Raw genomic sequence first — 13,835 nt, forward strand, 5'->3', positions numbered from 1 at the left:
GATCATGTCCTGCCCCTTTGAACCTGCCGGAATGCCATATATGCAAAGATCGTTGCACCTGTTAACGATTTTCTAAATCTTCTGTCTGTCTCTTAAGCAGGGTGACCTCTCTAGTCAAGCTGTCGACTTTGGGTATGATATCTTGAGCATCACTAACCTTTTGTTCAACTTCAGAGAGTCTCGAATCCAGATGAGACCACGTCTCTTCAGTTCACTGTAGTACTACATTTGTCTCCACCACAAAAGGTTTTATTAGCACCAGTTGTTCCATAATACCCTCCAGTATTAGAGGCAAGGGAGATTTAGTGGGGGAGCATAAGTTCTTCTTAACTCTCTTGTTGGCATTACACCCAGAGTTTTTACGGCCATTAGTGGTTGAAGAAGAGGAAGTTAAAGTTTTGGAAGCACGTGGGCCCTCCATTTTGGTGACACTGTTAATAGCTGATAGATAGTGTTTTATTCTTGTATGGTGATTTAAAAAAATAAGATATAGGTGTCCAGTCAGTTGTAATAATGAGGAACAGTATGAGAGGATATGCCATTAAAAAGCTCAGTATCATTAAATAGGATATGCCAGAGGGATTTCGATTAAATTAGAACCCAGAGCAATTTTTTAGTGTCAACATAAGTGTGGATGGTACACATTTTTCCAATTTTTCATTGTATATCAATATTTTTGAGGTCTAGAATGAAGAGAAATAACTGACGTGCTGAACAAGATCCAAAATAATGGCCGCAATCGTGTGGAGACGGGAGCAGAGGGCGAAAGTAATTAAACTCTGTTAAAAGCCACAGTTATGAAAAAAATAAACTCACCGTGCTACTCCCCTCTGGTTCGCATGTCTTTGCCGGTTGATTTGTACCTTTCAGCTGTCAAGTATCCGCTCCTCCATGTAAAAATGTCCTCGACCTCTCGGGGAGGTCACTAGCTAGGGACCCTCTTGTTTGCTCCTGCGCGCCGTCCTTTGGAGTTCATTTATAAGGCTTGATTACATCATATCGGAATGGTTGGTAGCCTGTTAGTCAGCAGTCCTAGGAGCCCCCACCACCTTTCACTAACAATCTAGGGGGCACGGCAGGTAAGGTTTTGCCGATTATGTCGGTCTGAGAACGAGCTGCTGGTCATTGGTTGATACATACAATAATCCTTATTATTAATATAGGATAAATATGTGTTTACTTTCTTCATTTTAAAGAGCATGACCCTGATGAATCAATGCATTACTTACATATGGTGAATTACATCAGTTCATCAAGTTGATGCCTAAATATAGACAAATGTTATTGTACAATTGCTGCAGTATTGAAAATGTAAGTTATGTATTTTTAATTGTATTGTTAATGGGATATATCTGTTAGTTTTAAGTGTTGGATGAACCATATAACTTTTTACAAATGTAAAAGATGACTACTTTTCGTTTGTGTCCCAAGTTCTTAGATGACTTGTAAAGTTCAAAACTGTGCTAATAGCTTTTCATTATGCTTTATGTCTTACTACCTGCAGGAAAATAAAAGAATGAAGCAAAGTTTGGATGACGAACAGAAATCAAGAAAAGAGTTAGAGAAGTTGGTCAGAAGATTGTTGAAGCAAACCAATGAATGTGCTCGCGATGACACAATCCATTAGTTTCCCATGTTTGCTTCAGTCAGAAACAATGCTGCTGGCAGTTACTATTATATTACTTCAGGTGGTTTGGGGACGCACAACTGGACTCTTTGCCTCTTCCTGCTACTTACTCAATTTTGGTACCAAAAATGAGGTGGAACTGGAGTTGTTGTCTAGTGTTTTCCATTCTTATGAACAGTACACTTTTCAGCTAGCAGGGAGTGTGCATAAGATGCTCGATATAGGGCAGTAGTCCATCACAAATCATTGCACCAACCTCCTAATACTGTTTCCGCAGAACATTGGACCTGCTTGTTTGATTCTTAGAAAGCGGTTCTGCCAGTGGCTTCCTAGAGCTGTCGATGCACTTTTAATGTTCTTTTTCAATCAGCCTTCTAATTTATTGAAAGGTCTATGCTGGATATTTTGTAATTAGCTGCCACTTATTTTTTGGCAATCAAAAAAGCAATTGTTTTGCAAAGTACTTGATTATTGAAGTTCCCCCAGGGATATTTTGTATTTAGAATTGTAACAATAACCTTACAGGGTGTTTTTTTCATTGAGTGTTAAGTGCAAGTTAAGACGTGATATCTCTTCATAAGTGCTTATACCAAAGGTACTAGAAATGTTCTTTGCAAAAAATAGTCTCCTGCTGGAAGTGGGGCTAACTGATAAGTTGTTCACATGTTCTTCACAGTTTGTTTCACCTGCATGCCATATAATTGTGGGCTTATATGCTTTGTGTTGTGGCTTCTACATTTCTCTTTATTTTTGTAACGCTTCCAGTATTAAATCGTGTGTAAACACATTATTGTGTGAATGTAAAGAGGCAGCTTAATTATGTATACATTTCAGGGGCATTGTGCAACAGAGACATCTTATTTTAGGTCCCCTAGTTTCTGATTCTGGCTAGTATTCCAAACATATTTTATACATGTTTAGATTCCAGCAAAGTGTGTGTGTGTTTTGGTAATACCTATAGTGGTGGTTTTACGGTTGTCATAAGAAGGTGTGTGGCTCAAAGCCACCCAGACAATTGCCTTGGATCTTGAAAAGTTGTCTATGGCTGCAGTGCAGACATAGTGTGAGCCATATTGTAGTTATCCTTTAGGCGAAGCTTTCTGTTTAAAATAAAACATATACGTACATTCACCATTTTTGGAAGGTAGGCGACTCTTAAAAATCTATATCCCGTAGTCTTTTGGAATTCACTTACCAATGTAAAATACTTTCAAAACAGGTTCGGACTTCAGATCAAAAGAGTTTTATAATTGCTGATAGTTGGGGGCTTGATCCTTCTTCCTGTTTTTGTCTCCATAGACGGTTGATAGACTGTTCAGTCGCACATATTGATTTTTTTTCCTGTCCCTCGCTTAAGGAAAACTTGTGCTACTTTGAAGGGGGCCTGAAAAATATGTCCGTGTTTTTAAAAAGTGTAAGACCAGATGAGGTGCATTGTTTGGTTCACTGTGACCTATTGGTAACTGTGTGGACCTAACATCCCATCTCATTTTCCAATGTGATGTCTGCTGCTGTCTTTTTTGTCAACCAATCTGATGGGCCCTTGTTTTCTCTGTCTTTTTAATATCCCCACTCTCTATTCTTCTAAACTCGCCTTCCAGTGGAATGTCCAGACAGGCATGTCAGAGGACAATGGTACATTTTTGCCAACGCCATTAGTGTAAATTATAAGCCTTTGCTCTGATCTTGGCAAGACCACAGCCCCATTTTGCCACTCGCCTGCTTCCCCTTCACTGTGTTCTCCCAGTGAGTAGAATTCAAATATTCTCCCAGTGTAGTAGTAGAAGTCAAATATATTTTTGCTTCTCGTAGCCTTTACTTTCTGTGTTTATTTTTCTTAGGCACTTGGATGATTTTATTCCTTAATGGCCACAAGTTACCAAGGGCCATATGTACGAACACATTTTCCCATAGAAACAGAATGGGCAAAACTGCTTGCTACATCTGGCCCCAAAAGCTTTCTTTCGGAGGGAATAGGACTTCCTGTGATACCTGGCTTCAGATAATGCTCCAGCTGCAGTCTAGGAATTTCTGTAGTCGGCCACTACTGGTGCTTCAACCCCACCTCCATGCTTTCTGATTCCCTTTCAGCACATACTATGAAAAATTAAGACTTTTGTTCTGCAGTAGCCAGACATCTTTGATCTTTGTCACACAAAAGCATGTTAAGGCAAACGTTTTGCAGGATGTGTAAATTAAAAAAATAATTTGACCAGGTAAGTGTTTTACTGTTGATGGGGACTGTGAACTATGCCACCTGATCCTTATTTATCCCAAGATGCTTACATGCCCTCATAGTGGTACACAGCTGAGCAGTGTAGCTGAAACAATACAACCTAGATCTCTAGTAGAAAACTACCGCACACACTTCTAGAGGTTTATTGGTGTGTCTAGAGCATAGGTGCAGTCACAAATGGCTCCCACCTTCTTTGAAATCCTCTCACCCCCCCCCCACCAACCTACCCCCACTCGCTCCCTCAGATGTCAGAGGTAAGTCTCCACATTTTACCAAAGAACCAGAGAGAATTGCTTTTATATGAAGATGCTGGTGCTACTCCCTGTTGTGAGAATCAGCCCGGGAGCTTCATGCAGCTGTATGTTATGCAGAGGGGCAATCAGTGCTTAATTTGTGCTTGTTGTTTCCGGTGCTGAGCACCAGCACTTATTTTTTAGGGCCGGCGCTTAGGCTTCTGCCTCAAGCATTTGCTGCGAGCAAAAGACACGTTTGGGAAAGACGGAGGAAGAGAAAAATTAAAAAGCGTCACAATGAGAGAAAGCAGAAAGCTGCAGGGGTGAGCTGAAAGGGCAGGGAGTGGTTTTAAATGGATTGAAGAGGTCCGAGATGGCTTCGGGATTACGCTGCCTCAGTATTCCGTGTTTGCACATTTAATTGCAGCAGCCGCATGTTTAAGAGGCGGGCTTTGGGCACCGGTACCTTTTCTTTTACAAATTAAGCACTGGGGGCAATCCGTTCCTCACATGTGCATGATGCTTTCTGTAGAATGTGTTCTCCAGTCTGGATGAAAATAGTTATTAGAACAAGGTTTATAGTCCAAGTGGTGCTTGAAGGTGCTCCTAACTGGTAATTGGAGAAATTACCTTTTGATTTAGTTGTTATTTTAAGTGGGTTCTGACAGCAGAGAGGGTGTTAAAGAGCCTCATTGTTATTTGGACTTCTTAGAATATGCTTTGGCTGCAGTGCCGGGGTATAACTACAGGTTGAAACTGGCATGGATTTCAGTCAGTCAATCAATCAATCAAAAGATTTATACAGTTCACAGCTGCCCAAGGCATCATGGGGCTCAGACACAAGACAGGAACCACAGTCAAAGTGACAGATTAGTTCAGGTCAAAGTGCAAGGTCTTCAACTGAGATTTAAGCAAACTACTTTTCAAGGCATCGCAAAGCAATAGGAAATAAGTTCCATGCCTTTACAGCCAGAACCGGAAAAGAGTTGCCGCCCCTAGTATTCAAGCAGAACCATGGGCATTTTAACAATAGCTCGTATTCCAATCTTAAGGAATGCCCACCAGGTTGGTAGTGCTGTAGCCTATTGGAGATCTATTTCAGGGCCAAGCGATAAACAAATGCTTTGAAATTATGTGTTTTTTAATGGGAAGTAACTGCATCTTTCTCAGTAAGGTACTTGTTGATTGAGTTTTGGTAAGATACAGAATTAGTCTGTACTAGTCGGTTAAACAAGTAGGATGGCAGACCAAGATAGAGGATATTGGCATAGTACAGTCTGGAAGTAATTGCTGCTTGCACAGTGAGTTTTTCTTGTATCTAAGGGGACAAACCCCAAAGATTTTTTCAAGGCCTGGAACAAGGCAAAACAAGATTCCACTACGGAGGAGATCTGATGCTGAAAAGCAAGAGTGTTATCAAATTTGACATCCAAACTTCTTGCCACAGTGAAGGGTGGTGGGGGAGGCCCCAATTTCTTTGGCCATCAGTCATTGGACCAATTTTAAGCAGAAGGGCCAAAAAGCAAAATCTCAGTTTTAGAAGTATTACACTTTATATAGTTCCTATTCCTTCAGCCTACCACCTCCAACAGGCAGGCTTTAAATACAGCCAGCTTAATCATGGCTGCTTTCCCAAAGGAGAAAATAAGCTGGGTGTCATCTGCATGCAAAATCACTTTAATTTCAAATTTCAGAAATGAAATGGGCCAAGGGCATGATGTGCACACTGAACAGGTAGACCCTGAGGAACTCCATATTTCATTTCCTTAGGTGTTGACAGGTAAGATTCCAGGGACACCAATTGCACTCTTTCAGATAAAAAGGACTGTATCCAGCTCAGTGCTGATCCACTTATTCCCAAATCTGAAAGCCTATATAGCAAAATATGATGGGAGATAGTGTCAAAGCCATCGACAAATTCAAAAGAATGACGGCGGCCATATGACCCTGATGTAAGCGTGATTTGATTTCCTCTGAGACCTCCAGAATAACAAACTTGTGCTGTGCTTGGAGCAAAAGTCCGATTATGAAGGATGATGCAGGATATTATATTGCAAGTACATGATCAGATGTTGATTTACAGGTTTTTCCAAGACTTTAGCTGCTACAGGGAGCAGAGAGATCGGGCAATAATTTTCAGGGTCAGCCGCTGATTTTTTCTTTAAAAAAATAATGCATTGCCCGAGGGGTCTCTTCTTGGTCTTGCAGCGAACTACTACAATCAAAATTATTTTTCTAAATAATATCCCACATTAACTTGGTGGTTTCAGCATCCTCTTTCAATAGCAGGAGATGTGGATGCTTTACAAACATATGTGGCAATTGTAATGCTTAGTTCAGAACTCTCACCTGACCATGGTTACAAATGTGCCATATTAAACTCTTGAGACTTGGGTGGCTTTTCTCTATATGGTATGTATTTCAGGTGTTTCAGCCCTTGACTAAACAAAAAAGCTTTATGGTTCAAGTGGGACCTAAGATTTCCAGAGTACATTGAATATGACGCAGGTGGATTGAAAAGCACAGCTGAATAAAGTTCACAAAGGTAGCACATTGTTCCAATCAATCAGTCAAACATTTATACAGTGTGTTAAATCACCATTGAGGGTCTTGAGGCGCCCGAGCTTTATGCTGCTGCATGGATGAATGATCATTTGAACATCGAGGTCTTTAGTACTCTTCTGAATTGCTGGAGTGACCCAAGTCTTGGCTGCTGGGTATCAGAATGAGTGTCCTTCACTGTTGGCTTGCTGGATCCGTGGGGTGTCTGCGAGGGAGAGGGAAGCAGATCGGAGGTGTCTGGTCTGTTGGTGGAAGGTCAGGTGTTTGTTGATGCATGCTGGTCCTTCATTGTGCAGGGTCTTGTAGGCGTGGGTCAGCATCTTGAACTGGCATTGTTGTTTTTAGGTTCGAACTCACAAGCGCTCCATCCCTGTTGTAATCTCTCTTAGGAATTTTAACCACACCCATGTCATGCCTGACACTTTCATTGGTTTGTAGGCTTGCCTTTTAGAATCCCCATACTTGCATTAGTGAAAGGCATGCATACGTCATGCCTTTTCTGGTGTTTAGCCCTCCTCTAGCGCACTGGCCAACTACTGAAAACATACGAGACTCCATGTTTTCAGCCTGGTTTCTGCACTCTTTTTATTTTCCATGCAGCGCGATCGCACTGGGTTTTACATTGTGCGATCACGCTCGTTTTTTTTTTTCAATTTATGTGGCAAGAAAAAAGTTGTTAGGAGTTTACAACGCTAATAGCTCTAACTCAAGCAAATGCGAGACCCGTTGCATTGCAAATGCTTGTTTGAGATGGGGTGTGATGTGGGTCTTTTTGGAGAGGTTGAGTACAAGTCTTGCAGCTGACCTCCATATTGTCAGGAGTCTCTACAGGAGGCGTGTTGTGATTCCTCCATTGAGCATGTTTCCGTAAACCAGTCTGCTGGTGATGAGGACCTGGTGTCTGTTAGGAACCACTTGAAGATCTTGTGGAGCATGCGAAGGGTGTGGAAGCAGACAGATGAGACTGCATCGACTTGTTTCTTCATGGATAGTTTGCTATCCAGGATGATTCTGAGGTTGTGGGCATGGTCTGCTGGGGCAGGGGTGTGCCAAGCTCCACGATCCATGTGTCAGTCCCTGGTGAATATTTGTTCCGAAAGATGAGGACCCCTGTTGCTTCGGTGGTGAGTTTGAGACTGTTGTCCTTCATCCAGTCCGCTACATTCATCATGCATCTGTGGCAGTTAGCTTTTATAGTGGTGGGATCTTCGGACAGTGAGAGGATGAGATGTGTGTCGTCGGCATAGGAGATGATGTTGAGTCTGTGTGATCTGACGGTGAGAGCCATGTTGAAGAGGGTCGGGCTGGGGGATGATCCTTGGGGGACTCCACAGATGATCTTCATGGGCTCTTGAGGTGAAGGGTGGGAGACTGATCCTTTGGCTTCTGCCGGTGAGGTACAAAGCAATCCATCTAAGGGCGTTTTCTTGAATCCCGATGTGGTGGAGTCTGTTGGTCAGGACACGACGGACAATTCCAGGAGGATGAGGGTTGCTGTTTCCCCACTGTCCAGGAGGGCTCTGATGTCACCTGTGGCTGCAACCAGGGTTGTCTCAGTCTCAGACCGCCAGTGTCATGGTCGGACCACCGCCAAAGTGATGGTCCCACCGCGACATTATGACAGTGGCGGAGCCGCCACAGTCCAATCGCCAACACCGGCAGGCTGGCGGCAGCCTGGCGGGCCCAGCTGTTTTAATCTGCAAGGGCAGCGCTGCCCTGGGGATTAAGAGTCCCCATCCCCAGCTTGTCTATGGCGGGTTACACTGCCATGGAAAGGTGGAAAAGAGGGGACTTGGGTGGGGCACGCACTGCCCATGCACAGGGCATGGGCAGTGCAGGGGCCCCCATGCACAGCCCCGTCGCGCATTCTACGGCCTGAACTATGGACAGTGGAATGCACGACGGGTGCTGCTGCACCCACCCCACAGCCACATAGCTGCCGACTCCATTAGGAGCCAGCTGCAATGTTAAGGCCCTGTTCCCTGCTGGGCCGGCGGGCGGAAACACTGTTTCTGCCCGCCAGCCCAGCGGGGAACTCAAAGTAGGGCCGGTGGGGTTCACTGATGGTGGTAAGAGTTTGGCGGGCAGCCTATGCATCCCGCCAAACTCATAATGGGCCCCATTGTTTACTACTCTTTCTTTTTCATGATTATGAGTTATATGTGAATGAAGAGATATATCTTTCTGTCTTTTACCTATGTTGCCACTCTGAGCTAAGGAAGTTCTTCATACTTTCTGTGTCAAATTAGCTCCAGTGTTCTTATGGGCAGACTGAATTAAGCTAATCCCTACTCATCTCTTTGACAGGACTAGAGAGTCAGACGTTTTAGAGTAAAGTTATACCTATGCTACATCTACAACCCTACATTGGTTATCTGTCTGGTTACCCGTCAACATTTAGAGAGTGACATTCTTCTTCCTCTTCAAAGACAGCAGCTTAGCCTATTTGTATTTGTTTATTTCAGATTGTGTCTCAAATCTCATATGCAAATGAATTTGGGCTGCCTATCTTTTTGAGTTAAATATGTGTTTTTCTTGCAACAAAAGACTTTTTCCGTGCCTCTGGGGCAGTATTATGTTACTGCTCCTCTTGTCCCCTAATTCCTCTACAGATATTTTTACACCACACTGAATTCGCGAAACTCACTAACTCAATGTCAGCAGAAATATTAATGGAAGCTTTTCACCAAGTAATGACATATTTCTAAACAACTGAAATGTGATTGGTAGAACTTGCTAGTACAGACTTTCCAATTTAGCTGTCAAGAGGTCTATAAAAATGTATCTTTCAAAGCCCTGCACCTTTTTTTGTTTCAGCATCTCAAAAATACTGAATGAATTTACATTAAACCACAAAAATGCCCTACTTTATGTTAAGTTCTATTTCCATACACGTTTGTTGTCATTCTAAATAGGAGCTTTGCTCTAGCAAATAGCACAATTCCTATGGGATCAGGAATGTAATTCACTTTTTTAACCCCCCAACTTAAATTTCCCCCCTCATAGACGTATCTGCACGTTAAACTTGGCATGCAAAAACCTAGCTGGATGAATCAAGCAAGTGTCTAATTTCATAGAGATCAGTCAAATGGCACTAAAGTTATTTCCAAACCAAAAGGCCTTCCTAATTGGAAGTGCATATAAACTATAACTACACTATTTCTGTCACTGACTGTATTATGTACCATTCATGCAAATGTGCAGAGTGTATTGTGCTGTTTATACCATTGATGAATGTTGAGAGGGGCCAAGACTCAAAAGTGGTAAGCCTTGCGTATATCATGCTTCTCCCCCTGTCCCTCATCGATGATAATAAATATAATTTTACTCTCTGCCAGTCTTAGCTTGTGATTTATGGCATGCTGGTGTATCACATATTACAGTTACCAATGTGCAGGTCAGAGTTTTCAGAGGAAACAGGTTTTTTGTTTCGCTAATAACATTGGCATTAAATTGATGAATCTGCACAAAACTTTCCCAAAAAAAGATCATCCACTTCAGGAGCTTCATGGAACGTTTGCTGCCAAATCATCAATTGGGGTCAAGAAAAAGGGGGCAGGTCCCAAAACATGTTTTCCTTATTAGGTCTGTGGGAAGTTTTGATCTCTGAGAAAAAAACAGCAAAACAAAAAAACAGATGAACAGAATTAGACCACATGTAGCAAAATATTGGAACTTTACTCAGAAAGTGTGCTTTTTGTGATTTGGTGTAAATCCATTTAAAGTGGAACTCGGTTGAGTTTGAAGGGGTTAAAAATTAAGGTTAGCACCACAGCAGTCCTGCTGAACCAAAAAACAAAAAAAGTAAATAGGGTCATCTGATTGGCCAAGGAGCTTTGTCTCCCATCAGTAACCTGATTGGCTGGCCACAAGTGAGACGATAATGTTGTGGCTTTCATCACAAGGCTCAAGGACTTGGTCTCTGTGTCCTGAAAAAGTTTGGAAATAAGAAAGCACTGGTCCCTAAAGACTTGTGTGTCTGTGACTGTGGGGGTGAGTGAGGGGGGGTCCCAGAGGAACCACCCCCACATTCCAGGCCCAAAATAAGAAAACATTTTCATGTCATGTGTACTGCGTCAATCCGATGGGACTCACTGCACACCCTCGTGGGAGATAACTGCGTTAGTCCTGCAGGAGCTACCACTAAAGCTTCACCCCAAATGGTTCTGCAGTACCACATTTTGCAAGCATGAGCAGTGAGTACCATGGGCGTAACTATGCTGGACACATAGCATATCTGTCAAGTCACCCACATATGCTACATTTTCCCCTACTTTTACTGATATTTAACCACATAACAAACAAAATGCATCAGTAGGCTTTAATGGGACCAGCCCATTTTTAAACAGTGAACACTCTCCAAAAAGAGTTTATATTATATTCACCTTATTGGGAATTCCATTTTAAAGACTTCACATGGCCTGCATTTTAAATCAAGAGGTTGACACGTATGCATTTGTCAATGGAAGACACTTTCTGCAAGGCCCTTTGGAAAACCCACTGTAGTTCTGTAAATTAAACTACAGGCATTCTAGAGATGGGCACAGTGGTCTACCGCCTTAGAGCGGTGCTTGCAACACCAATGTGAGATGAACCACCTCTAATAGTGTACTTTATTATAATGTGCAGCGCCTTAAAACAGTGAAGTACTGGAAATAAACATTCACAGCTTACAAATGTCTTTGTTACGTAAAATGTGTCTGTACCACTGTATTACAACTCTTTGATGTAGACACATGCACATATATCCGGTGGTAAGTGATCTATTGTCAACAGAACCTTGGCCTTACAGATTTATGCGTTAGACTTTGAATTTGATGACCTACTTTGAAACAAACCTATGAAACTCACATCAGATGTGCTCAGCCTTTAACTTCTTTCACTTGGATTACTGCTTGTACCCACTCCTAAATAATTTGTAAATGGTGCACCAAATTACCTTCAACATTTGCAGCCACATTTATTTCCGGGGCTTATGCTATTTCCGTGCTATGCACCCACTCATGTTCACACACTAACCCCATGCTGAAAATGATGCCATCAATGTCATAAGTGATCTAATATGTCACGGCATAAGCAGGGCATTACGGGTAGCTCAGTAAACTAATTTGTAAATTTCAGTGTTTTTTGTTTTTTAAACATAAATGTTTATCTTATTTCAACATTTGAAAACAACATCACTTTGACTTTTGTTTTTCTATGGATATAAACGACAAAGAGTTTTAACCAGAACCAGGAAACAAGGAGGAGCTAAATCTATACATTGTGATAAAATCACAACAAATAGGTCTCTTGTGTGTTAGCAGAGTTGTTTTCTTCAATCAGGGCTGTGTGGTATGTATTCTTTTAGACAGAAAGCAGTGATTTCTCATGTCAGTTATACAACATTTGTGGTCATAGCATGGGATTTGACCATTGGACTCTAGTAATGAGTGAATATGGATTTATTAGTATACTTCCTGTAAATAAAATGCGTAAAGTGGATTATGATGTCTCTCTCCAACAATTGTAATAAACGGTAATTCACACTGTGCATCTGCATACTTGGGTAATTCCATGTTTTTCATGTCCAGTAATTATAAACAAAAATAATGTAAACATAATCAGAGCACATGGAGTTAATTCCGTTCATTGACATAATCACAATATCTATGCCATCTGTATGTTGCCCCAGTTCATCTCTTAATTGATTCTAGAATGAAATCTCTGAGCCATTATGCATTGTTTTAAAAAGTCAGTCAAGTTCTACTCTGTAAATAACAAGGTATTTGACCTTTGCACTGTAGTGTATGAAATCACACTGGTTAGCCTGCTTGAAAACTAGAGGAGTTTTTAAAGCCACCCCCCATCCTACAGCAAACTATTCTATGACTGCAGTATATCCATTCTCTTAACAGGGGTGATGATTCCAGCTCGCCATCCCAGAGACCTCGGAATTCGTGTGTGCACAAGTAGGGGTTGAATCTAAGTAACTTACCACTAGTTTCAACTCTGCTTTGGCCAGATCCCTAGAAGCACAGTTTGCTCATGGCTCACTTCCTGTGCGTCCTCATGCAGGCATATCGATCAAAGTCATTGGGGTCACTGCAACAGCCCAGTGCCTAATTGTCGGCCTTGCTGAGGGCTTACATGTGCCCCACTGCAAGTTACAAACAGACATTTAATAGATGTTCTTGACCAAAAGCCAGAATAAAGCCAGGGTTATAATGGCTACGTGTGACGGTCTTCCTAACAGTAATGGTGAAATGTATGATACTACTATACATGTTTATATGTATGTGGGACCCCCCTGTACCAGAGCAGTTTCGAAACGGAACATCATGATGTGTTTGCTGATGCACGACACAAAACAATAAATTTCACATGGTCCCATAAAAATATTTCTACGATAACAAGCTCGTTGTGGTTTCCTCTTAGAGTTGTGCTTTCAGGCAGGCATCATCATTGTCTTGGTATCATTGTATTTTTAACCACATTTTGCCATGTACAGTGCAGAAACATAGAAGTATGTAAACCAGATTTGTTGCTAATTCGGGTCGTTCTAGAATGTATCTTTTCTTTTATTTATTATTCATATTAAATGAATGTTTGTAAGTGATGAACATTATTAAAAGGTGTATCTTGTTTTGAAACAGGAGTATATTAGTATAGTGGTAAGACACCAAACAAAAAAGTGCATAAGGAATAGAAGCCATGGTAAATAGTACACCATTCATTTGTGATTGGTGAATCCTTTGTTGTTATCAGCTTTCAGAGTTAACTTTTGGTAAATGCTTTATGATGCTGTTGCTTTCTATGCAAGTTGGATTTTTCTAATACAGTTTTATTTTAAATAGTGTTATTGACATTTGCGATTATAAAAGTATGGAAAGTTTCTTTACACGTGTCTATTTTTTGTTAGATCACAAGGACGCACTGAGCTAAATTTAAAAGGTGATTTTGCTGAGAACAGGCTAAGGTGAGCCAGCATCGCCAAGTACCGGTACTAGGGGTTAGAGTTAAGCATTTCCGTGCTGGTATCCGCATCCCCGCACTAAAATGCGTTAGTCAGTCAGTACACCCGGACTCGTGAAAATGTGATGCGAAAACATAATTAAGCAGTATCCCGCGGGTTTAAGGCTGGTCTTCATTGTTTTCAGTCCCATGCAGTTCACTCACTGCCGGACAGGCCTAGACT

The 13,835-nt window shown here is 41.7% G+C and overlaps 1 protein-coding gene across 1 annotated transcript in view; it reads left to right on the forward strand.

Annotated features, from left to right (window-relative positions):
- ARHGEF6 (Rac/Cdc42 guanine nucleotide exchange factor 6) overlaps positions 1 to 12,191 on the forward strand; it is a 793,672-nt gene extending 781,481 nt beyond the window's left edge. The window contains exon 22 of the mRNA XM_069212447.1: positions 1,505 to 12,191. Within this exon, the coding sequence (XP_069068548.1) occupies positions 1,505 to 1,627 (123 nt within the window). The 3' untranslated portion in view covers positions 1,628 to 12,191. The remainder of the gene's footprint in view (positions 1 to 1,504) is intronic.
- The last annotated feature ends 1,644 nt before the right edge of the window (positions 12,192 to 13,835 follow it).

Source organism: Pleurodeles waltl, chromosome 2_1 (genome assembly GCF_031143425.1).
Source record: "Pleurodeles waltl isolate 20211129_DDA chromosome 2_1, aPleWal1.hap1.20221129, whole genome shotgun sequence".
Classification (NCBI taxonomy): domain Eukaryota; kingdom Metazoa; phylum Chordata; class Amphibia; order Caudata; family Salamandridae; genus Pleurodeles; species Pleurodeles waltl.